This window comes from Procambarus clarkii, chromosome 87 (genome assembly GCF_040958095.1).
Source record: "Procambarus clarkii isolate CNS0578487 chromosome 87, FALCON_Pclarkii_2.0, whole genome shotgun sequence".
NCBI lineage: Eukaryota > Metazoa > Arthropoda > Malacostraca > Decapoda > Cambaridae > Procambarus > Procambarus clarkii.
Window position 1 is genome coordinate 4,064,501 of NC_091236.1, and position 25,578 is coordinate 4,090,078.

At 39.9% G+C, this 25,578-nt stretch overlaps 1 protein-coding gene across 4 annotated transcripts; it reads right to left on the bottom strand.

Moving 5' to 3' along the window:
• Positions 1 to 5,314: 5,314 nt before the first annotated feature.
• LOC138349823 (phospholipid hydroperoxide glutathione peroxidase-like) lies at positions 5,315 to 25,578 on the bottom strand. Of its 4 annotated transcripts, none has more exons than XM_069317284.1 (6): positions 25,421 to 25,578; positions 20,131 to 20,195; positions 15,943 to 16,016; positions 15,060 to 15,204; positions 12,630 to 12,860; positions 5,315 to 5,786 (listed from the first exon to the last, which is right to left on the bottom strand). In XM_069317284.1, the coding sequence occupies exons 2-6, from the start codon at positions 20,131 to 20,133 to the stop codon at positions 5,751 to 5,753; spliced, it is 489 nt and encodes a 162-aa protein (XP_069173385.1). In that variant the 5' UTR covers positions 20,134 to 20,195; positions 25,421 to 25,578; the 3' UTR covers positions 5,315 to 5,750. The 4 variants fall into 4 exon arrangements, with proteins under 4 accessions (XP_069173385.1, XP_069173382.1, XP_069173386.1 ...); XM_069317281.1 differs by having other exon boundaries at positions 25,476 to 25,566; XM_069317285.1 differs by lacking the exon at positions 25,421 to 25,578 and adding an exon at positions 25,230 to 25,250.

Sequence of the window (25,578 nt, forward strand, 5' to 3'; positions counted from 1 at the left end):
GGCATTCTCATTGACCACAAGCTGAATTTCCAGGGACACATTCTAAATATATCAAAAAAAGTTTCAAAAACTGTGGGCATTCTTTCTAAGATCAGATATTATGTACCACGCCCTGCCCTGGTGACTCTCTATTACTCCCTTATCTATCCATATCTCAACTATGGTATTTGTGCTTGGGGCTCTACTACCCAAAATCACTTACGTCCTCTAATTACTCAACACAAAGCTGCTATTAGGACAATATCCAATTCTGGCCCCAGACATCACTTGGTACCCCTACTCAAATCTCTGAATATGTTAGACATTAAGTCACTGCACATTCTCTCATGTGTATTATACATATATAAAACGCTAAACTATAATGCCAATCCTGATCTCAAAAGCTTCATAAAAGGTTGTAACAGAACCCATGAGCACCACACCAGAAATAAATACAGTTTTGATATTCCTAGAGTACGACTTAATCAAACTAGAAATGCTCTACAAATCAAGGGGCCCAGAATGTGGAATGACCTTCCCAACCATGTTAAAGACTGTACCTCTCTCAACCAGTTTAAGTTAAAAACGAAGCTATACCTAATAAATTCCCTGTAACCTACCTTACCCTTCTATTGTCAACCAATGTCTGTTTTTCTTTAAAGAGCGCTGTTTGTCAACATAATTGTATTTGTGCTGCTTTTTCATCTATGTTTTCATTTCTTGTTTTCATTCTACTCATTATGCTCAATTAGTATTAAGCGTGTCATTTAAGTTTATCATGCCCAAAACGCTTTGCGTAATAGTGGCTTTAGGCATTGTTTGTACTAGCTCTACCTATAAGTCAACCAATCTTTGTAAAAAATTATTGTATGTATGTACCTTACCTAAATAAAAATTATTATTATTATTATTATTGATACTGTTAATGGTTCAAGAGGACTTCCTCTTACGGGCCTACCTCAAGGTAACAATCAGGTGAGAACACAAAATATAAGGCTGATCTATTAGCCTCCGTTAGCAAAATTCGGGTACTGCATAAGAATATCTTCCAATATTCCTAAGTGTATGAAGTAATTACAGAGTTCAAAGTACCTTATACCATTTGGTCTGAAGTCACTTATAACAGGGCAATCACAGATATAGTGTTGGTGAGTATGTCCCAGCTCTTGTTCACATAGTTTACAATTGGAATATTCACCATTGGGGGCTATTCATTACCTGCAGCCACCTGCGATACATATCGATATCCTAGCCTAATTCTGGCAATTACAATGTCACACTGTCATTGTGACACTAGTGGAAGTTTTATGCTGTCCGTTCATATAATTCTCGATTCTAAACATGTTTACTTAGTTTAGTTCATTAATTATGCACCCCATATATCATCTTGTGGGCAGTAGTGGAAAAGGTTACAGAGGCACATAAACATGTCATAGCTCTTTATACTCTTGCTTTCTTGCTTTTGTGTCAGTGACTGCTCTTCTGTCTTCCCTAATTTCCTAAAATATTGCGGCTTTGACAGAAGAGATTGGAATGCCCATATCCCACTCAACTTCAGGCTTATCACATTCAGTTTTAGCTGCCTTGTTTGTGTCATCATGCTGGACAACACCTATATGAGAAGGTATCCATACAAATGAGACTTTGAAACTCCTACTGTTTGCAATAATAATGTTGTTTATAATGGATGTTACAACTACAACCTTTTGAAGATCAATGCTAATTTTATCTAGATAATGTAATAAACGAAAGTTTTCTATGTCAACAGAAAGGCAGAAATATAAGCTACACTTTAAATACTTGTCATAAATATAACTGAAGTGAAAGCGAAGATATATGCATTTGATACTGTACAGTTTCTTGATGGCTTGCTCTAAGAGTGTGAAGCCCTTCACACCAGCCTATAAATTGTGTAATTTATTTCCATATATGCTAATTAACCTTAAAATCTATATGTCAGAAGGAAGGAAGATGTAGACGTTAATGTGACAATATTTCAAGAAATATCTCTCTCTTTAAAGTTAAATAATACAATCCTATCGCCGGTGTCCGGACACATGAAAGCTACTTAGTTATCAGTGGCCAGCCAGGTGGAGATCACAGGCTGTACAATACTGATAAATTATGTAATTCACAGAGATACGTTGATAAATATTAATGTTTTATATTTTATTAAAAATACAGATATATACTTTGTTTCATACGTTAAATGTAACAATATTTCAGTATATATTATATAAGCATAGTATATATAATTCAGTATATACAATATATAATAAGAGTGTCAGACCACGGAGGAAGAATTGAAACAGGAATTTCCTTTAGTACTTTCTTATATTAATACATCTTCAGAGCGAACCATTCCTTCCGAAGATGTATTAATATAAGAAAGTACTTAGAGCATTCTATTGTGGTTTTAATATTGAACAATTATACATATACGAAACAGACAAATCTGGTGTCCGAAATAGTAAAAATATTAGTGTGCGATGTGATCAATGTAAGGGGGATATTGGGTGTGCCTCGTATCCCCTACAACAACAAGAAGTTCGAGAGCGATGAGGCCGCCACCTACTAGCTTCAGGATGTCGTCGAATCTAAATCAACAATATACTACCGCCGCTACTTTCTCGGAAACGTAAGTACCTGCCGCTTTACTTCTCTCACCCTGCCTAGCCTGGACTGGCCTGACCTGGCCTAGCCAGACCTGACCAGACCTGACCTGGCCTAGCCTTACCTAGCCTAGTCTGACCTGACCTGGCCTAGTCTGACCTGACCTGGCCTAGCCTTACCCAACACTAATCACCACACGTGATAGCCCAAAAGAATCGCAAATAAGTACACGTAACAAGTCATATGCCCGGACACTCTTTCACCTTATTTTTTATTTTTTATTTTTATTTATGCATATACAAGAATATACATAAGGAATGTGAGGATACAAATATGGTAATTACAGTCTTGTAAAGCCACTAGCATGCGCAGCGTTTCGGGCAGGTCCTTAATCTAAGAAAATTTTAAGGAGGTAAATAATTGCAAAAATTATAGACAAAAAATGATAACAGATTACATGAAATGAAAAAAAGATGAGAGAAAATTGTAGGTACAGTATATTAAAGCACATAGGTAGCTAAGATTGATTGCAATGACAGCTTGAATGGTAGTTGACAAAAAAATTGGTAGGCACAATACAGCAGAAACAATATAAGATTGATTGCAATGACAGCTTGAATGGTAGTTGACAAAAATTGGTAGTCACAATACAGCATATGGCTAGCACATAAAAGAAGACAGCAATGAACACAATGATAAGGTTGTTTGATATTACATAAAAATTAGGAGATTGGGTAACACTAGGTACAGAGCAAATTTAAAGCCCAGTGTAGGAAACTAAGAAGATGAAGTTAGGTACTTTTTGGTTTTGCTTTTAGATAAGGCAAAAGTTTTACAGTTTTTCAATTCACTAGGGAGTGAGTTAACTACTCTGACACTGAAAAAGTTCTTTTTAACGTCGCTGTGGCTCATTTTGGCACTTGAGTCCCTTTGTTCGCGTACCACCCGTGTTAAAACATAAGAACAAAGGTAACTGCAGAAGGCCTATTGGCCCATACGAGGCAGCTCTAATTTATAACCACCCAATCCCACTCATATGCATGTCCAACCTACGTTCGAAACAATCGAGGGACCCCACCTCCACCACGTTACGCGGTAATTGGTTCCACAAAACAACAGTTACCGAACCAGTAATTTACCAGAGTCTTTCCTAAATTTAAACATATCCAATTTATACCCATTGTTTCATGTTGATACTTTTAATACCCTATTAATATCCCCTTTGTTATGTCAATTCATCCAATATTTTATTGCATACTAGTGGGGTCGCCCAGCATTGCCCTGGTCTGGCTCTCTCCTCCCCATCTGTCCATCAATATTTAATTTATTTGCCTGTGTTCATCCCGTACCCTAGACCATTCCCTCTGCCAATGTGGGGCAGCTAGCCCTAATCCTGTAGCCTCCAACTTTGGACACACACATTTTAGTATATATTTTTTTACCCGAGGGCCACTATTTTTCTAGTGGCCTCAATGAGGACAAAGCCCGCAGTTTGTCGATGGCTCTCCCCTTTATCATCATGATTTTATACCGAATTTTAAAATTTATCAACATTTTGGCATTTTGGGTTTTGGCTGCTAGGCGATTCCATGGGTTTTTACTCGAATTTACCCGAGGGTCACTCTCTCTAGTGGCCCCGACGAGAACAGGAAGCTGGTGGCTTGTCTAAGGAGCTCCCCATTTGTCATGATTTTTTCAAGCTGGATTTTAAAGTTCAGAGTTTTGGCAGGTAGGCAGTTCTATGGGGTTATAACCCTGTGGATGAAAAGGCATCTCCTGTTTTCAGTTCTACAGTGTGGCTTGTTGAGATTGCAACAGTTGTTCCTTGTTTGCATTACATTTAACCTTTTGAACTTTTGAAGAAGTTGTCAGGATCAGCATCCTCCAAATTGTACAGTATTTTGAACGTTCATTCAAATAACACTGAAATTGAAAGTTTGTACATTGTAAAAGGAAATGTAATCAAATGTGTGTCCTGCTACAGAAATCAAACCTGGGACTTTTTACTTGTAAATAGACTGATCACTGAACTCCAAAAGATTTATAAAGTTCAAGCAGATAAGAGCGAACGTCAGTACTCCAAACACTGGCTTTTTTACAAATTTTAGTTTTAAAAATGAAGAGAAATGGTTTGAAGCAATTACAATACTGTACCATTCTTTCTAAAGGGCTGTCAAGAGAGCTGGATTTGAAGCCTTTTAGTTTTCTGCCCTCTTGTAACCCTTGACCCTAAAACCATCTCTCTCAATGTTACCATAGTTTTCAAAACATTGATAGGCACCAATAGGTAAGCACATTATTTCAAATTCCTATATGGAGAAGCACCTGGAGCCTAAGAGAGTAGCCATATGTATTTAATACCAGTACTGTATTACTAATACAACATTCTGATTGCATTTAGTTTACAGTACCTGTACTGTATTAAGTGAACCTGTATAGTATTGTGATGTGTTTTCTACATAAAATTATAATTTTTCGTGGTCATAAGAATAAGTAAATGTCCCATCAATTTGGCTTGGATGACCACAATATGTTCCAAGCTGCACTGACAGGGGTAACAGAGCACAACTGGACTGTCCAGTTATTATATAAATCAACCTGTTGGATACCAGAAAGCCCTCGTAAGTCACTGATTTTGTAAACATTTGTTAATAATGAATCCATACAGAGTACTGTATTCCTAAAAGAAAATCCATTAAGTAATGATAAATTAAAACCACAGTTCTTGGATAATTTATTGAAGATTTATAACGTTAACTGAAGTTGTGTTCCAGGACTTCAATGTGTAATATAAACAAAATAAATGCATCCTATCAAACAAATACCTGATGTCAAACGACTAGATAATTTACAAAAATCAATACTCACACTGCAAAAGGTTAGGATCTCCATTACAATTCCACTTAAACAAAAAAAAAAAGACATTGTTGTTCGCAAGCATACAATATGTTTAGTGTCATCAGCTGCAAAATAAGATAACAAAGATTTTAAGAGTAATAACATCCAGTCTACAAGCCTATTATGCAAGTTTACCTGTAAACCTTCATAAGATCTCTTCTTATCTTTGCTTTATCTTATAAACCAAAAGAATCTAGAAGACTAACAGTATCCCTGCACGAACTCTTGTACTTCTGCACACCATGAACCATACTGGAGGCTTACAGATAATTCTGAAGATCCTTTTCAATTGCCGGCTGTGTAAGTAAAAGACAATAGACAACATTAAGATAATATTGGGCTCATTTGTTAATATTACCATTTGCAAATTATTATAAATGAATGAATGATAAATGTATATTATACATACTGGAGGTCTCCAGATTACACACACACATTCATATAGGCAACTATTATAGACTACATGTACTGTGTGCTTTCCAAACAATATGCTGTATTGTGCTTGTTAAGTTTTGTTAAACTACCATTCAAGCTGTCATTGCAATCATTCTGAGCTACCTATGTGCTTTAATATACCTACAATTTTTCTCTCATCTTTTATTTTTTTCATGCTATGTAACTTGTTATTTTATAAATTTTGCAAGTATTTACCTACTTATAAGTTTTTTAGATTAAGGACCTGCCCGAAACGCTGCGCGTACTAGTGGCTTTACAAGATTGTAAATACTATGCTATGTATCCTCACAATCCCAATGTACCTTCTAGCTACTAGGTACAACATATATATGTATATTATATATATTAATATATTTATATTACACACTGTACTGTATATATAATGTATGTGTGTATATAGTGTAATAACACAACAAACGGTATGGTTGGGGAAGGGATGTTAACACTTTCGCGCTTTCGATTAGAGATAACTCGTCACTGGTTTTTCTTACGATTCCGCATAACTGCCTACTTTTCTCGTCAATCGAAAAAATATTTCTATAAATTCCATTTTTTAACCGAAATGGATGGGGATACTCTCAGATTGTTCTCCATGAAATTCCCGTTCTCCCTCACTGAACACATGGCATCTCGGCCTACCCGGTCACGTGGTCGGCCCATTGTTTTGTTGACACGCCAAGTGCCCACAGTGCGCTCCCCTCTCGCGGCAAACGTGACCCGTTTTACGCATTTATTTCCGTTCCGTTTCCGTTCTCGTGTACCTAAAACCCATTCAATACCTTCAACATGGATGCTGCACCAGGAACAAGCAGTGGAACGCAAAACAAAGGTAGGAAATCTAGGAAAGCAGAAGAGATCGCCAGGATTTTCGATCTGTATCGTGGGGTCAATCTCACTCCATCCAAGATTCACGACGTTGTTGAAGCCTTTTCAGGGTCTTCTGATGATGATTTGGAGGCTGACGAACCGGAAAATGATGTTCTTTATGAGGTTTCCTCAAGTGATGAAGATATTTCGAGTGAGAGTGAGGATGAGAGTGATGAAGAAGCCCCAGCCCCGCCACGCGGTAACCGCACGTGTCCGGTACCAAAGAGGGCTAGGCTGGGTGATGAGTGGAATCGTAGCAATACTCCTCCCATCGTTGATGACTTTACTGCAACCCCTGGCCTAACAATTCCACTACCTGCTACTCCATTGCAGTTTTTACAATTATTTTTCACTAGAGCAGTGGTTGAATACTTAGCGTATGAAACAAATTTGCATGCCACACACGTCATACATCTCATGGCTGAGTCAGCAAGAAAAACGTGGAAACCAGTGTCGGTGAAAGAAATGGCCCGATATTTGGCCCTGTGCATACTGATGGGCATAGTGAAGATGCCTACAATGAGGATGTACTGGCAGACGAATCAGATGTGGCATTGTCGATTCTTCAACTTGTTTATGTCGTCTGCTCGGTTCCAACACATTTCTAAGTTCTTCCACATGTATAACAAAAAAGGCATTCCAGTGAATAATAGTGACCGATTGATAAAAGTTAGACCACTAATGGACTATTTTTCAGAAAAATTTGAATCTGTATATATCCCCAAAAAAGAATTGAGTCTCGATGAGGGTACAATGGCTTGGCGAGGCCGCCTCTCTTTCAAGGTCTACAATCCCAACAAGCCTGATAAATATGGTGTAAAATTTTATATGTTGGCCGAAGGGAAATCAGGCTACATATATAAATTTGATGTGTATTGTGGAATTGGAAAAACGACAGTGGAAACCGTGATGGGGTTGATGGCGCCCCTAGTCAACAAGGGTTATCATTTGTATATGGATAACTACTATAACTCGGTAAGCCTAACAGAACAATTACGTGAAGTTGGTGTTTACACATGTGGCACACTTAGACTCCAACGTGGCGCCCCCAAGGATCTGCAACAAGTTGTAAAGGGTAAAATGGCAACCGACACGACCGTATACATGCGTAAGGATAACACCTTTGTTATAGTTTGGAAGGACAAGCGCCCCGTCTCTGTCATCACCAATATCCACAATGCCGACACTACTCAAGCACAGCGCAGGAAACGCGTTCGTAAAGGTGACGGGAGAACTGGAGTAGAAATTGTGAAAATGAACAAACCCAAGGCCATAGTGGATTACAATAAGTTCATGAAAGGTGTTGATCATTTTGATCAAATGGTCAAATATTATGAGTTTGCAAGAAAAACCCACAAATGGACCAAGAAGATCACTTTCTATTTTCTGCAAATGGCCATGCACAATGCATACGCATTGTATAACCACTACTCAACAGATACAAAAAAACTAACACTATTAGAGTTTCACGCAGTAGGAATAAAAGCCTTATTGGCGTGGAACAGCAAGGAATGGCCAACAACAACAAGTATACCACATGTTCCCGACATAGATGCCAGCGCAGCTCCTCCTGCTGACGCGGCAGTTTCAACACCTGGGCCATCTGGTGCGAGGCGTCCTCTGTTCACTTCAACACCTAAAGCCCACTCATCAACCACAAATTCTGAAATGGACATTGAGGACATAGAACCACTTGATGTTTCTGATTTCATAGAAGATTCTACTACAAGTTTGGTGGTTCCTGTAGAAGACAATATTCTTCCAGTGAATCCAAAAAATACAAGAATTATAGATTCAGAACAACGTCTCAACTACAAGTTGACGCATGAACTCGTGCACTTGGCTAAAAAAAAAAAGATGCCGTGTTTGTTACAAGTCTGGCAAAAGGAGGGACGTGATATATGGATGTAAAACTTGTGATGTGGCACTGTGCGCTGCGCCTTGCTACACAAGGTACCACCGAAAAAAGATATTTTGGGTGGAGAAAAAATAACCACCGGCTACAGCTTCACTCCACCTAAGAAACATCAGATGAGCAACTTCAGGATCAGAAGCCTGAAGATGGTGGAGTGAAGAAAAAATGCTCAACTGTTGATCTTCAATCAACATAGACAGGGTAAGTACACCTATTTTGAATTTTTTATCATCTATAAGAAGTTATATTATATACGTTTTGTAGAGAATTTATTTGCGAATTTTTTGGTACCAGAATGAATATTATATCACATAAACTTCTATGAGTAAAAAAAAAAAACACAAAGTATGTTTGGGAGTGTGGCGAGTGTGGCTCTGGGTGTGGCGGTCGTGTGGCAGTGGGTTCCCTTTAGCCGTTGATATATCCAACACGTGGGAAATATTTGTATGTGTTATGTATATGTCTGTGTAGGGAATTTTACTGCGATCACTGTCATACAAATTATAAAATGTTTCAACAAGTATAAACATGACAAACATCAAACGAACGAAAACAATGCGTTCGTTTCTGCCGCGAACGCATACTGAGCGACGTGGTTCTATATTTGGCGCTTCTCTTACACATGCTTTGTACAAATGTTATACATTTCATCTTATAGAAAATTTTATTGCGAACACATTGGTATAAAAAAGAAATACGTACATAGAAAAGTAGGGTCAGGAAACGTATAAATGTATAAACTTTCCAAGCATGATTTCCCCCCTGTGTTTTCGCCAGTGCGCTCGCGGCTAACTACTCTCCACTTCCCACACTCTTGCGGGTGGGCAATTACCTATATTAAACATTCATATGCATATGTCCGTGTAGAGAATTTTATTGCGATTCCAATGATACCAAAATTACCGATGTAGGACAACTGTAGGCTTCGCAACCATTAAGAGAGTGGAAACATTTTGTTGCTGTTTGGCGCTCTCGGCGAGTGATCTGCATAGTTTTTTATTTGGTGTTGATACTCCTTATGCTTGGGCGGCATTTTATAGGTATGCTCTTATAGACAATTTCATTGCGAACACAGGGATACCAAATTTAAATACGTGCGCCTTCAATTATTATCAGGACAGTCAAAAGAGTGTACACTTTTTCGGTCTTACGCGTAGGCGCGCGAAGTGCCGAAAGCATCTAGGGTATTGATTTTTTTTGAGCGCCGAGAGCGCGAAAGTGTTAAGTGTGTCTGGTCTTGAACGAGTGAGGGGAGGGAGGATCAGCTGACACTGTGGCGACCTCTGTTATTGTCTGAACTCCTCGTACCAGCTTAGTTGTACAGTTATGAACAAAACATGTAGATACTTATACATAATGTCTGTATATAGTGAATAAAAGCAAAAACAGTATAGTGGGAAGGGGGAATGTTGGCGAGTGAGGGAAAGAGGTGGCATTGGCTGGCTGGTGCATGGCAGCCACTGGTTGCTGTTTTGACTTACCATACCAACTTAGCAGTTTGTTATGGTGAACAAAATGTGCAGATACTGTACTTATATATAACCTGTGAATATAGTGTAATAACAGCAAAACTATTTGTTTATTGTTTTATGAAAAAAAATTGAATCACTAATATGCACATCATACTTTTGAGTATAGGGATGATTCACACATTTCATTATATAAATAATTCACACTACACACTACTGAATAATAGTACTGCAAAAAAAAAATAAAAAAAAATCAGACATTGAAATTATTTAGGAAATATCTTTGTGGCAACTCCTGCCTGACAGCTTGGGTGGAGCCGACTGCCTCCGACGACTGCTCCGTCAATGCCTCAATTTTGCCAACTTCCTCGTCCTATTGCAGCCAAAATATGTCGCCTACTATTTTTTATTTTTTTTCCCCGTGGTCAGGGAACACAAATGAACATTTTTATAAGATGAATTTTTATTATTTTTTTATTTCTTGCATCTGTGTGTGTTGTAGACAATCACAAGAGCAGCCCAGAGGTTAACAAAGCAGATAACCCAAACTAGAGATATCACACACCAAAGGAAATGCTAATAAGAACAAGAGTGCATGAACTAATTGAGAAATGCCCCAAAAAGCGAGCACACATGCTCAGCAGCCATATGTAAACAACTTGTAGCGCTGCCCTGGTGGCTGGGCACAGAAGCGCTTCCAGGAGTGCAAAATGGCCACAAAAACAAGCAACTAAACCACCACAAAACATTCAAACCAAAGATTCAAACCCAACACGAGGGTGTGTAATTCACACCGGCAAATACGGTAAACCAATGCAGAAAGGAAGGACGATGAGACAAAAAAAAAAAAAAAAAAATCTCCCCCCCACTGCAACAACCTCAGCCTAGATGGAACAAAGGCCAAAGCTGGGGCAATCAGAACCCAAGTGCTTCTAGCGGACCCTCCTCAAGCCCTGGGAACCCCCAATGAGGCCCTGGGGCAGTCCTCATCCATGCCCACCACCCCTGAATAAAGGGTGGAGTCCAGGGTAAAAGCTTCAAAGGAGGAGTCAGCTGAGTCGACCTAGAAGCTTCGGTGGGAAAATCGGGCTCTACCACCTTCGAGCCTGAATCTGAAGGCCACCCGAGCGAACCCCTGCCCCGACTCCCAAACCCTCATACGTTCTAGAGCCGGAAGCAGAAGGAGGGAGGAACAGGGCGAACCACACCCACCTGGGAAGGAAGCAATGGCAAGGACAGAACCATAGAATAAGTAATCAATGCCCCTAAATCCTGGCCCCTTAAAACCCAAGTAGGGCAGCTCCGGGGCTTTCAACCGGGCAACCAACCTGGCTCGTTGCAACAGAGAATCAAGCATGCAACACAGCCACTGCCTGACCCCTAACATCCTCAAGACAGGGAATTGGTAAACTGAATGACAAGCGGGAAACAAGTCCTGCAAAACTCAGGGTTGTAGGTGTCACCGACCCAACAGACAGCATGACAGAGGCAGGACGGGTGATCATCACCACGAGGCAGGGACAATGAATAACCTTCAGCATCGCATAAGGAGAGAGGGGGGCTCAACAGACGCATCCAAGGTACCCCCGAGCGCAATGGGGTTTTCCAGGGTCCGTAGGATACGTTAGCCCTACAGAAAGCTTAGGCACTGGGGCTAGCTAATCTAGTAAACCCTGTCTGTAAGCCAGCAAACTGACAACCAGCAGTCACTGTGAAACCTTGGGGCAACAGAGGATGACCACCAACACAACCTAAGCAGACCTAATGGGAAGCTAGGCAGATCACCTCTGCCAAACACATGCGAACATGCTAAAAAACAAAACAAAAAAGCCCCCGAAGCAATGCACAAACAAACTGGCCACCAGAGAGAATTGTCGGCCACTGCGTGTATGCAGTGTGCCCCACCTGGCAAAAATCCATTCCCTACCCAGGGACAGACAGTAAGCCCAAGACTCCTGACATACCCAACGGGCAAAAACAACGGCAAGCGACGAAGCCCTCAAACGGGAGCGAGACCCGAAAGTCTCATGGAAGATAACCCTAGAATACAACCCTAGATAACACTTAGCGAAGCCAGCCCTAGGCACATGCAGCCCAGTGTACTGGGAACACCTGGCTAACACAGCTGGCACAGCCACAAAGGCAAAATCCAGACAGTAAAGCGAGGCCAGAGGTGACCTATAGACACCAGGCACATCAATCAAAAACTGGGGTGGTGGGCAGCCAGCTCGCCTGAGTGGGCTCACTCCCCCCCCCCCCCCTCCCTTTTGGGGAAGGGGGTGGGAGGGCTCCCCACAGAAAACTAATTATTTTCCCCTGTGATAAACACACAGAGGTGCAGCCCAAAAGTTAAATAAGCTGTGAAACATGCAGTTAAAAAAAAAAAAGGAGAGAGAGAGAGAGCACATGAAAACAGTTTAATAATGACTTACAATTGGGTTGGTCTGTGGAGAATAGCGTGACACTGGATTTCCTTCTTTGTCAATCAAAAATTTAGTGAAGTTCCATTTGATAAAATTGCCAAGAGTTCCTCCTTGCTTTGACTTTAGGAAATTCCAGAGAGGGTGAGCATCATTCCCATTCACTTTAACCTTGGAAAACATGTCAAACTTTACTCCGTAACCTTGAGCAAACTTTTTAATTTCCTCTTCTGTACCTGGTTCCTAAATTTGGAAAAAAAAAATAAAATAAATTAACCACCTAGTGTATTAGTTAAAATATACTTTTTAAAGTAAGAGTATGACAACCATTCTATGGTTAGATCCTAGCAACAGTAAACTAATGTTAGCAAACATTTCTTCACACCTTTCTCAAAATGTCTATTACACATGAAAAAATAGTGTTGAATATTATGAAAGGCCAATTTCTGGTGGTTGCCATTCAGTAGCTTCCCATAGCTATAGCACTGGGACTGCCAAGTCTTTGTGAAATGCACCAGGCCTCTCAGACCTTGTGGGACCCTCTGAGACCCACTCCAACCTATTGCAAGCCTAAAGAATAATCTGGCTCTGGGACAAGGGCAAGCTTGGAGATTGAAGATCAATGGCAAATGAGTTACCAGAATGAATGAACATGCTAAACATGCACTGTTTGTAAGCAACTAACAACAGTGAAGAAAACAAGACAACTGCTGCTGTGGGGCAAAACCCCAATCTTCACTATATGCCTGCCCAAGTTACCTGGGTTGACCACTTTCATACACACTTTTCTTAGGTGGTCTGGGCTGCCATCTAGGAACAATTCAGTGCATCACAGGTGGGGGTGTTTACTTTACAGCAATGATTGCTTGCCTTGTTTTACACAGGAATACTATTTTCCTTCAAGCAGTTGCTTGTTTTGATGCACTTATACTTCCTGGTGTTTTATCTTGTTTTTGAGTTGATCTCTAATCCTCAAGTTTCTCTTGCCTCGGAGCCAGATTCTGATCCTGGCTCCCAATAGGTTGGAGTGGGGTTACCAATGCCTAGCGCAATTCCAAGGCTTGGCAGACCAAGTGCATTAAGCTATGAAGTCAATGAGGGAGGCCCCTCTCAAAAAATATTTTATGTTTATTAATTCTACATCTTCCCCTTTTTCTCTCACTACAGAGTAGTCTCAACCACAACTTAACTTAAACAGAACATGGAAAAAAAGCCTATAGACCAGTAGAAGTGAAAGCCTCATTTTGACAGCAGAATCTACTACAACTTCAACTTGTCTTTGTCTGATATGAGGATGAGAAAGTATCAGAGCAAACACAGTACCTTGGGGAACCGAGCTTTTCACAGTGGGTGATCCAATTTTACATTGTTGACTATTACCCTCTGTTTTTGTTTGTTAGGAAATTAAACGTCCGTCTCCTTACTTTGCCAGTAATTTCTTTTGTGCACATTTTGTGCAATTACACCATTGTTACCTTTGTCAAAAACTTAGGCAAAATTTATTTATATTACATAGACATTTGCTCATCTTCCGTGGAATCTAACACTGTGTGGTCTAGTAATTGTGAGAGGCAGGAGCACCCTGTTCTGAACCATGTTGCCCAGGGTTATATAACACTGATTCTGTGTGTTTTATAATCTTACATCTTAGTCCTCTTTCAAAAAGTTGTTGTGAGTTGTAATGCTAGAGCTATTTGTCAATAATGTTTTGCATCTGCTTTATTACCTCCACTGTGGGGTGGCACATTCTCTGCTGTTTTAAGTAAATTAGGGATAATACCCAACCCATCCTCTTAAAATAACGTCACTTTTCGCTCGTGTGCGCGCTATGGCCAAAAATGGTTGTACTGTACAGTGCAGTAATTTGAAATGAAATCAGCTCATGAAAGTGATGTACTGTCCCGTGTTCTGTTTGAGTCCTCCGGCTTACTCGGTTAGGTTAGGAGAGGAAACTTTCAGTTAACAGTTTTCATGACACTTTGAAACCTTAGGAAATCTTCTTGCCCTCCTAACCTACCAGAAGACCCGTAATTTGCTGTTTTGGAAAAAAAATCCAAAATTTATTTTAAATTATTTTTCATTTTCAAATGTATGTCCATTTTTGGCCATACAGGCAAACTGCCAAATTCAGACATAATTTGTAAGAGGACAGGTTGTAATGCCAGTATCTGGGCTCTGCCTCCAAAGATGTTTAAGGCCTGTGATAAGTTTTTTTTTCTGCAATTCTTGAATACAGAATTCCAGGAATCTGGGTAGGGGAATGCTGTCTATGGCTACTTGGCTATATGAATTATACTATATTTAACACTGCCATAAATGATAAATATTTAGAAATTAAATTTTAACTTCTGTATACATGTTGCATAGAAAATACACAAAATGGACCAAAACAGTTTTATAATCAAGACAAAATAAACCTGACAAAAATGTAACAAGTCTCACCTGGCCTCCAAACTGATTGCAGGGAAAGGCAAGGATACACAGACCACTAGACTCATATTTCTCGTGAAGCTGCACCAGTTCGGTGTAGTTCACGGCCGTTTTACCTCATTTACTGGCCACGTTCACCACAATGCAAACATGGCCCCTGGAAGGAGACACAAGAATACTGACCTTGTACTGTATCACAAATAGGCTCTCAGTTTCCCTACGTGCCACTCTTAAACATTAATACAACCTTCAAAACACAATTATGGGATCAGTATGTTGTAAAGTAACATACCCAAGTAAGATGGATGGGTAAGCTAATTAACACTAATCAGCCTCTCCACACATTTCTGTCAGTAAATGTTTCTAGCTCCCTGGGGCCCCATTCAGTGATGCATACAATGTTTACAATCATTTTGAGTTTGGTGTCAAAATGTTTGCAAATAAATTCTTTAGACAACAGGTGTACAAATTAAAGTGCATTTATAATAGATTATGCACGACAGCGATAAATATATGTTCACGAACTTTTAACATTCATTTAAAGGTGAGGAGAGGAGAGGTGTTAGTGTTTGGAAGGGGAGTCCCCTTCCATTATAACATCAGGCAGTAATGACTTCTCTGGGGTACACTCTTTCGCACATTTTGCCTGCATACCACCCTCTTCCTCCTTCCTGCCCCAGCCAGGAAGGAGGCAGGAAGCATGTAGCATGGGCTACATGCTTTCTCTAGAACAGATGAAACTATAGGTCTTCATGTATCACAAGATGTATGTAATTCAACACACACATACATCATGTTCATACCATCAGATCCTGCTGACATTTGTCTTGTTAATTATAATATTGGCAAAAGATATTGATTATGAACAAAGTATCTTTACACGGAGAAAACTTACCTGTATTTTTCCATGGACACATCTTTGCCATCAATGTCTAGTGCATTAAAGTCATAAAAAGATGCACCAGCTGCCTAAAAAAAGAAAAAAGAAAAAAGCATTTAAAACTTTGCCTACATCTGTGACTACTAGATTTATTATATATAAAATGTTACAATTTTTAAGTGGTTTGGATTCTGATCCGCAATTTTTCTTTACGGAAACACGTGGGCAAGCACGCTTTTCAAAGAGTTGCAGCAAATAAGAAAGGAAACGAAACACGAGAACCTAAAAATAAAGGAAATTGCAGAAGACCTGATGATCCGTGAGAGGCAGCTTCTATTTACACCCAACCAAACTCGCACACACATCTCTAACCTTTGCTTGAAACTATCCACCAATTCTAAATCAATTACATTACAGTACCTGGTAATTTGTTCCATAAATGAACTACCCTATTTGGAAACCAATATTTTACCAAGTCTTTTCTGAATCTGAATTTATCCATTGTTCTATTTTGTGGTCATACACAGTACAGTGCATCCTCGCTCTATCGAATTCCGGAAGATTTGAACAAATGGAATTCGGTATTAAATATTCCATGAAGCATACAAATGTACGATTAAGTGGGGATTTTTCGTCCAAGCGGTCACCGAGACCGAGTGTGGGAGGTGGCTGTCATCAACTATGATTCAACAAAGTGTAAACAGTGTTTTATTATGCTATCCCATTGTTTCTACGAAGAAGTGATAAACGGATGATAAAATGGTGTCAGGGGTCATTGGTGAGAGTTGTTGTCAGAGGGCAAGTAGTGTCAGTAGCTAGGGTTTATTGTCATGAGGCCAGGTGCTATCAGTGGTGGAAGTGGTCAGGGATAGCAGAGTGTGATAGTTGGGTCAGGGGAGGAAGGTGGTGTCAGTGGTGAGTTCTGGCCCCAAGTTATAAGCTAACTGGCAACACATGGCTTGCTAATATCCCTTTTGTTATACCCTTTCTGGGGTGCATAGGGTGTCAGTGAGGGTAGTACCTCTGACAGGAAACAGTCTCGCTTTTGGGTGGCTTCACCTGTTTTGGTCCCCACCTGCACTCAACTCTCACCTGTGGCTCCTAGTAGTGGTTTGTATGCAACAGTGGCCATACCCCAGTAAACCACTTCGACTGGCAGGCAAAACCAGGTGAGGGTAGCCGAAGGTTTGAGATTCTTTGGTGAATTATGGGTTGTCTACCAACGCATTCAAAGACTGGACCCAATAGTCTATGCAGAGGAAACTACCAGAATGGTTCAATGGGCAAAAAGGCGGACCCAGCAAAGCAATGTGGAGCGCAGCTAGGATGCAGTGAAACAGAACACTGCTGGCCATCCACTGCATCCTAACCTATCTCCTGCCATCTCGACTTGTCTTGCTGCTGGACCCAAATACGCCGCGATGAGTGAGGCTGATGATTTCCATAACTCTCCTTCACTTTAATCAAGCGCAAGTCATGACTTCAACCCATATATTGAAGTCATAGTCATCCTCACCAACAAACATCTTGCTGTCCAAGATGAATGTTGTTTTTAAGCATTATATCCCCACCTCCAAAGGCCACAGCTTTGGACTGAAATTATTCATACTTTGACAGACAGGAATGGTCTTAAGACATTCTCAAGAACGATCCTCGTGATTTTTACAGTGTGGTGAAACTACTGATAGCTCCACTGTTAAACAAAGGCCACATTTTATATACTGTACAATGTACATAGTGAAAGTGCATAGGCACTAAATGCCAGTGTTAGACCATACAATTTCACTTAGGGAATGCCATACTAAAAAATGGGATGACAAAATGCTGGCATTACAGCAGAAACATAGGTGCAAGGTGCATATGGTTAAAATCATTAACACTTGTGAAATGGTAAGACAGTGGCAAGGTAATCTGTGTAACCAATTAATCAATCTTTAAACCAAATTGTGTAATGGATTACAACTGATATTCATTTGGTTTACAAATGTGACCAGATGACTGATGCAGTGGAGTGTTTGCACTAGTGTGTTTAGGGTGCAAGGAAATTTTTCCATCTTGTTGACAACCATGCTGAACATTTACATCAAGTTTATTGTAAAAACAGGAAGAAAACATCTATGTGTATCTTTAGTCTTGCCACTGTGTGGCAAATGCTTGTAAAGGTCAGTGAAATGTCACAGGTAGCAGGCAGACCATCCTCAGACCCACAATGATACATACTGTACTGAACAAACTGTGTCTCAAAGACTTCATGATGCAACACTGCTTTAAGTCTCTACCACCTGTTGGAGGTCGTGCCAAGGCCCAACGCGAGTGATTTGTCTGCAAGAACACAACAGGATGGAAAAGCAACGGAAGTTAAGTTACAACTTGGTGCAGTGTGAGGGACGGAAGGAAGCGGGAGGTTGAGGTGTGTGGGGGACAACTGCTTGCGAGATTATCACCCCCTTCAAAACCTCCGAGTTTCATAGCACAGCATAAACAATGTAATTAGTGAAATACTGTACTGTATTGTGTATGTGTAATGTGATAGTGGCAAATAATTTTTTTACTGTTCTAAGGTTATAACATATAAGTGATGCATATCACAGTGTATCTATGTTCCACACATTCTATGATAATTTTTCTACCACACACATTGGTAGAAAAATTACCAATGTTGACAATTCAATGTACCACTGCACTAAGAAAAAATGGAAAACCTTAAGTATATGAAAAACAAAATAATATATTGATTGCAAGATGAAATAAGTACTGTATATTATTCCTCACATGCCAGACATAACCCAGCCAGGCAGCGTGCATCATCAGCAAGCAAGATGTGATGATCCCATCAATAACATGTCTCTTCATTACACCCCAAAGTAAATTACTTCTGATTTTTGGGAAATTTTCTTGGGCTCAGGGCAAGGTTTTAACAATACAAGAAAAGAAATTTGCATGTATAGAGATAATGCCCAATTTATCCTATGCACATTCCGAGGATTAATAAAGTAGTTTTACATAGATTTTTACATTCTTAATTCATTTCTATCTAGCTTTCTTTCCAATAAGTTTTTTTTAATCTCATGTTTAACTATTGTTAATTGTTCTTATTGAATCTTGGAATAGCATTATTATGTCTAGGGACACTTTAAAGTACTGTACAGTACAGTCTTTAAATCTGGCACCTATGTGCAAAGAACCCAGATGCGCATGCGTCAGGACGCTTCTGGGATGCCTGAAAATTAGCAAGTCTTTAGAAACAATAAAAAACTCGGAAAATGCGAACAAGCTTTACAATAGACATTTAATACAGTACTTTAAACCAATGTAAATGTGCATAGTATACAATTGAAAAATTATATGAAGTCCTACAATGAAATAGGATAATTAAATATTAGAAAACAAGTGTTGAAACCATACTGATGAGTGAGTATGTGAAGGGTGAGAAAGAAGAGGATGCATATGTGTATAATAAAACACTTGCTAACTAAAGTGTAATTACAATACAGGATTAGAGCTATGCTCAAGGGATTTAGTCTTCCAAATACTCTAGTCACGCATTGCTTTGTAACTACTGATGATTTTGGTGAGATCACGGGCAATGCACGGACTACCTGGAGGTGCATGATGGGTCTAAGGTATAGAAAAGCGAGACATTCTGCCCGAAACGCTGCGCGTACTAGTGGCTTTACAAGATTGTAAATACTATGCTATGTATTCTCTCTAACCCAATGTAACTTCTTGTATATAAATAAATAAATAAATAAAAATAAAACATGTTCTTATATGCAAATATTCCCCTAAAACATTCTATTGCGAACAATTTGATACCAAATTGAACGACGTAACACGAAAATTAAGGTCACAAAGCTGAAAGAGAGAACGGTATAATCATATTTATGTGGTGGCGAGTTCACGCTCAACGCTCCGCCTACCTTGAGTTGTGAGGGAGAGGGGGAAGCTGTGCGCCAGGCACGTGATAGTGTTAAAATAGTTTAATATAATCCATAACATTACAATAAATATCCAAATTACACTATTATTCAAGATTTAAATTACACAAAAATTTAACTTCAGATACTGCACATGACCCTCCAATAATTCCTGAACGGTAACAGGATAAAGATGAATACATAACAATATATACTTAGCGTAAGAACACGTAGTCCAAAAGACAAACTTTTAATAGAAATAGTACTAAAGGAGATTCTTACTCACCATGACTAATGGTCTTGTATAAGCTGCCACAAAAGCACTTCCACTAACTGCCAGGAAACTCTGAGCTGCAAAGACATATAAATATGTTAATATTTAATAATCTATAACTGTCAATCATGAACAATGAAAGTATTTTGTTGGTGACTGACTACACAAACTCTTCAAGCAGTGCAGGAGGCACACTTCTATACTATGCACCAAATCATACGCCATCTATTACAGGAATTTGCGCATAAACGATATATTTTTAAGCTTATAAAACCCTGCTACTTAGTGTATAGTGCTAGCATGTTCCAGATAATTGTAAACAGAATATCACTGATACATAATGAAATCACATTAATGTGATGCCTCAATGAGAAAATCAGAAGGAGCCATGAGGAGGACTAACTTACACACTTGGTACTCCCAAGCACACACCCTAGGCAACTACACCATGACATGGTAGGTAGAAAGCAGTGCAACCTGGGACTCAATTGAATCTTCTTGAGGTCCTGAGGTTTCCACTGTAGCCCAGCGAGGGTTTTACCCATAGTACCCCCCCCCCCCCCAACATGCACTCTGGCTGTGGCCCAGGAGTTCTCCCTCCAACACTTGTGCTTGGGAGCACCAATTGCCCAGGTCTGAATCCTCCTCATAGCTCCTAATGATTTTCTCGTCACCATACCCCACTACCTATGGGAACTTCCTAGCCTTGTGGAGATGACAGTCACATGTGCAGAATCTATGCCAAAAATTTCCAATGCATTTTGAGCGTTAAAATTAATTTTTACATTAAATGTTGGTATATTCTAACCGTGTTTTTCAATATACTGTACAGCATTAGACGGAGCACACAGCAGTGCCTGGCTCTCTGTCTCCCTTCCTCCCCCCCCCCCCTGTCGTCTTCTTCCCTCCAATCAATTCAGTCAATATCTCTCTTTTTTTATAACAAATACTTAAGTCCATGGATTCTGAGGAGAACATTTCCCATTCACAGGCTTCATGGAGGAGCAGTGGGGCTGCCCTGGGAGAGAGAGAGACCCTTGTGAAGTGTATAATGCAGTACTGTAAGAGACAAACAGCAGTGTTTAAAGTTGAAAAAAACAGTCTGGAACTCTTACATTAGAAATCCCCACAGTACAATAGGCAGTTCTACACATGCACAGAGCATTGTCATAGCAAGAAGCATCATCTCCAAAACAGTGTAAACCACAAAGTAAATACCAGTACCAAAAGAAGAATGTTGCAATCAGAGCAAATCTTTCGCAATAACTAAAGAAACTGATACTAGATGGATGTCCAGAAACTCTGCAGTAGAGGCAGTCTTGCAGAATTTACCAACACTAGTACAGTAGTTGCTTTGATAAGAATTCTGGAGGGTGGCAAAAAACTGTACTCTTAAATAGTTCACTGAAGAAAAGGGCATACTGGAAAGGCACTATACTCTACAGTACAGTACTTACAAATTCTGAACTGTTCTTATATTCTGGAGTAAAGTGCTAATTATAAATTTTAATTTACCCGTATAGTTATAGAAAAGTAGCTTAGATCTGGTAACATTTTCTCAATTAATTCAGCTTTTAGAAAAAGATATGGAAAACCATGCAATAGGAATATGAATCTCAATTCAAATAATGAGAATGAAGCAACCAAGTTGGCTCAAAATGAGACAATATGGAAGATGTGTAAAAACATAGAATGTAAAAGAAAGATTTCATGATGAAATTGCAGAGAATGAAGAAACATTTGATGCCTGAAAGAAATTTTTAGTTGAATTCCACTGTGTCCTTAGATTCTGTTATAAATAGTATAGGTAAAACATTTGAGCACTTTAAATATGTTGCTTCCCAGTTTAGTGCTTTAGATGCAAAGCATTTTGGCAACAGATCTGAACAAATTAGAATTTTTAGGAAATGCATGCTCAGATTTTATCCAGTCAAACAAATTCCACAAAAGTTTTTCCATTCAAAGACATGTACAAAGAGATAATTAACACCAGCAGTGTGGCAAATTCACATGTCGAGAAACTGCCCACACCTGTCGAGTACCTGTCAACGATTCCGAAGATCAACTACCCATTGGCCGGGTCTCTAGCCAGGCGTTCTGATTAGTGGTGTAAATGTAGAGGGTGGGTTAAACGGTATAAGAGAGAATACATAAGAGAAGGTGAAGAGCATATTGGGGGCAAGTTGAGGGAGTGAGGGAGGGGGGGGGGGGGGGGGGGGGGGGGGGGGGGAGGTAAAGAAAATATACCAGTACACGTATGTCTATTACAGATCCACCTCATGCACTTCTGTCAAGAGCATCTACCACCACACAGAGCACACTAACAAATCTACTAGATTCATTTTAACACTAAGTGTGGTCTATATTTAAGCATTTTTTGACTAGCGTAACCAGTTTGTTATGCAAAAGTTTGTGAGCAACCTGAAGTCAGCACTCTGAGCATAACTTAGATATGACCATTCTGTAAAGGCCAAGAGAAATTATCAACACCATACTGCAATGTCTGATTTACTATATTCAGTACTACTAGATGTTCTGACTAAGATTTCTTTAGACCTACCAACATGAGCTACCTAGAACTTTATCTATTCTTCTATTCTAGCAAGTGATGCAGTCACTTTGTATTCAAGATGGTTGGCCATCAAATTTTAAAATCTACCTAACCCATCCCACCTAAACTAAACCAATCCTAAATTAGTCTAGTAATCCAACCATCCTAACCTAATGACAGTGGTATGGTCTAGTTTTACAATTAGAAAACGAGTTTCAATGAAACATCTGTACAATTTTTCCAAGCCCCCTTTTGAGCTTGAAGATAGTGTACTGTATCCTTATAACATCCTTATAACATATCTCAAATTTGCTGGTGCTAGTCAAGACCTTGCACTCCCTTGGATGACAATCTCAAGAGTTCGGGATAGAAAGATAGAAATGTGTGTACATCAAATACAATACAATACAATTTTATTTAGGTAAGGTACATACATACAATAAATATTTACAAGGATTGTTTAACTTATAGGTATAGCTAGTACATACAATGCCTAAAGCCACTATTACGCAAAGCGTTTCGGGCATGATAAACTTAAATGACAAGCTTAATACTAATTGAGCATAATGAGTAGAATGAAAACAAGAAATGAAAACATAGATGAAAAAGCAGCACAAATACAATTATGTCGACAAACAGCGCTCTTTAAAGAAAAAAACAGACATTGGTTGACAATAGAAGGGTAAGGTAGGTTACAGGGAATTTATTAGGTATAGCTTCGCTTTTAACTTAAACTGGTTGAGAGAGGTACAGTCTTTAACATGGTTGGGAAGGTCATTCCACATTCTGGGCCCCTTGATTTGTAGAGCATTTCTAGTTTGATTAAGTCGTACTCTAGGAATATCAAAACTGTATTTATTTCTGGTGTGATGCTCATGGGTTCTGATACAACCTTCTATGAAGCTTTTGAGATCACGATTGGCATTATAGTTTAGCGTTTTATATATGTATAATACACATGAGAGAATGTGCAGTGACTTAATGTCTAACATATTCAGAGATTTAAGTAGGGGTACCGAGTGATGTCTGGGGCCAGAATTGGATATTGTCCTAATAGCAGCTTTGTGTTGAGTAATTAGAGGACGTAAGTGATTTTGGGTAGTAGAGCCCCAAGCACAAATACCATAGTTGAGATATGGATAGATAAGGGAGTAATAGAGAGTCACCAGGGCAGGGCGTGGTACATAATATCTGATCTTAGAAAGAATGCCCACAGTTTTTGAAACTTTTTTTGATATGTTTAGAATGTGTCCCTGGAAATTCAGCTTGTGGTCAATGAGAATGCCAAGGAATTTGCCATCTAATTTGTTACAAATTTGGGTATTGTTTATTTTGAGATTTATTTGATTTTACGTATGTACTGTACAGCCACTAGCATGCATAGCATTTCTGTCAAATCCTTGATCCTAATTTTCCCTGGAAAATTTGGATTTTCCAGAGACCCACTGGACCCGCTAAATAGTTTAACAACCAGGTACCCATTCACTGCTGGGTGAGCAGAGGCTACAGTTAAGGATTGGCAACCGGTCAATCCTCCCAGGCCAGGATACGAACCCAGGCCAAATCGCTCGCAAAGCGCTGGACGAGTGCTTTACTACTGTGCTACGGGGGACTGCATCAACTATATATACATCTTAAGTTAGGCTGTGTTAGGTTAAGTTAGGCTACTTTTAGTTGGGTTATACAAATTTTAAAATCCGTCGGCGAATCACCTTGAGTATGAAGTGATATGTCCTGCACGGCAGGGAGCTTGGTTCAAGACGGGAATATTTCTATATGGGTCACTACGCACGAAAGATCGTTCACAAATGGATTTTAAAGCCCTACTAATCTAACCTAATGGAGCCGGTGGCCGAGCGGACAGAACACTGGACGCGTGATCCTGTGGTCCCGGATTCGATCCCGGGCGCCGGCGAGAAACAATGGGCAGAGTTTCTTTCAAAATGATGCTCCTGTTACATATCAGTAAATAGGTACCTGGGAGTTAGTCAGCTGTTACGGGCTGCTTCCTGGGGGTGGAGGCCTGGTCGAGGACCGGGCCGTGGGGACACTATACCCCGAAATCATCTCAAGATAACCTATCCGAACACTATTAATATTGTTTTACAATTAGAAAAGAAGCTTGTCGAAACAGGGACGACCGACTGTAGCCCTCTACGTTTATCTCGTGATTATGCGCCATAATGTTCGACAATAATTTGATAAATTACTGCACTACTGTATCACACATTTGAGGCAATGAAACCTGCAACTAGTTAACCAAAAATGTAAATTGCTAAGCATACAGACCACTGGGTTCAGCTACAGAGCCTAATGTGGCTTTATTTATGCCTCCTCTGTATCTACAAATATACCACTTATTCCTGATGTATATTTAATGAATAAAATGCTTTATTATTAGGCAAGCTTGGCCAGAGGCCGGATAGGGCCGGCATCACCAGTAAACTACCCTTCCTCACACTCAGCCACACAAACTGGAGCACCGGCAAAATACGGGTTTACCCAACTTTAAATAAATAAATGGCTACCACACTGAGTTATGACAAGCACATATATATACTGTAGCTTATATTTCAGGAGTTAGTGAGGGAGAGAAGGGAGGGCGTAACCCTGGGTGTAGCACCGTGGTGCAGGGGGTGAGGAGGTGGCTGCCAGCACAGAGCCTCGTGGTAGTGGTGGTGGTGTTGCAAGGATTGCAAGGGACTGCAGGGTACTAGTCAACATTAGTAGAAGCGTTTGAGCACTGCCTACCACACTAGAGACTGTGACGACTGTGTCCAGGGCGAGAGTTAGTTGCTGGGGGTACCTGCGAGGCGGAACATGGCCAGCGTATACCAGACGACCTTCACAGCTGCAGTCTCGGCCCTCACCAGTCCCCGTACCCTCCCTGCTGCTGCTGCTGCTCCCCC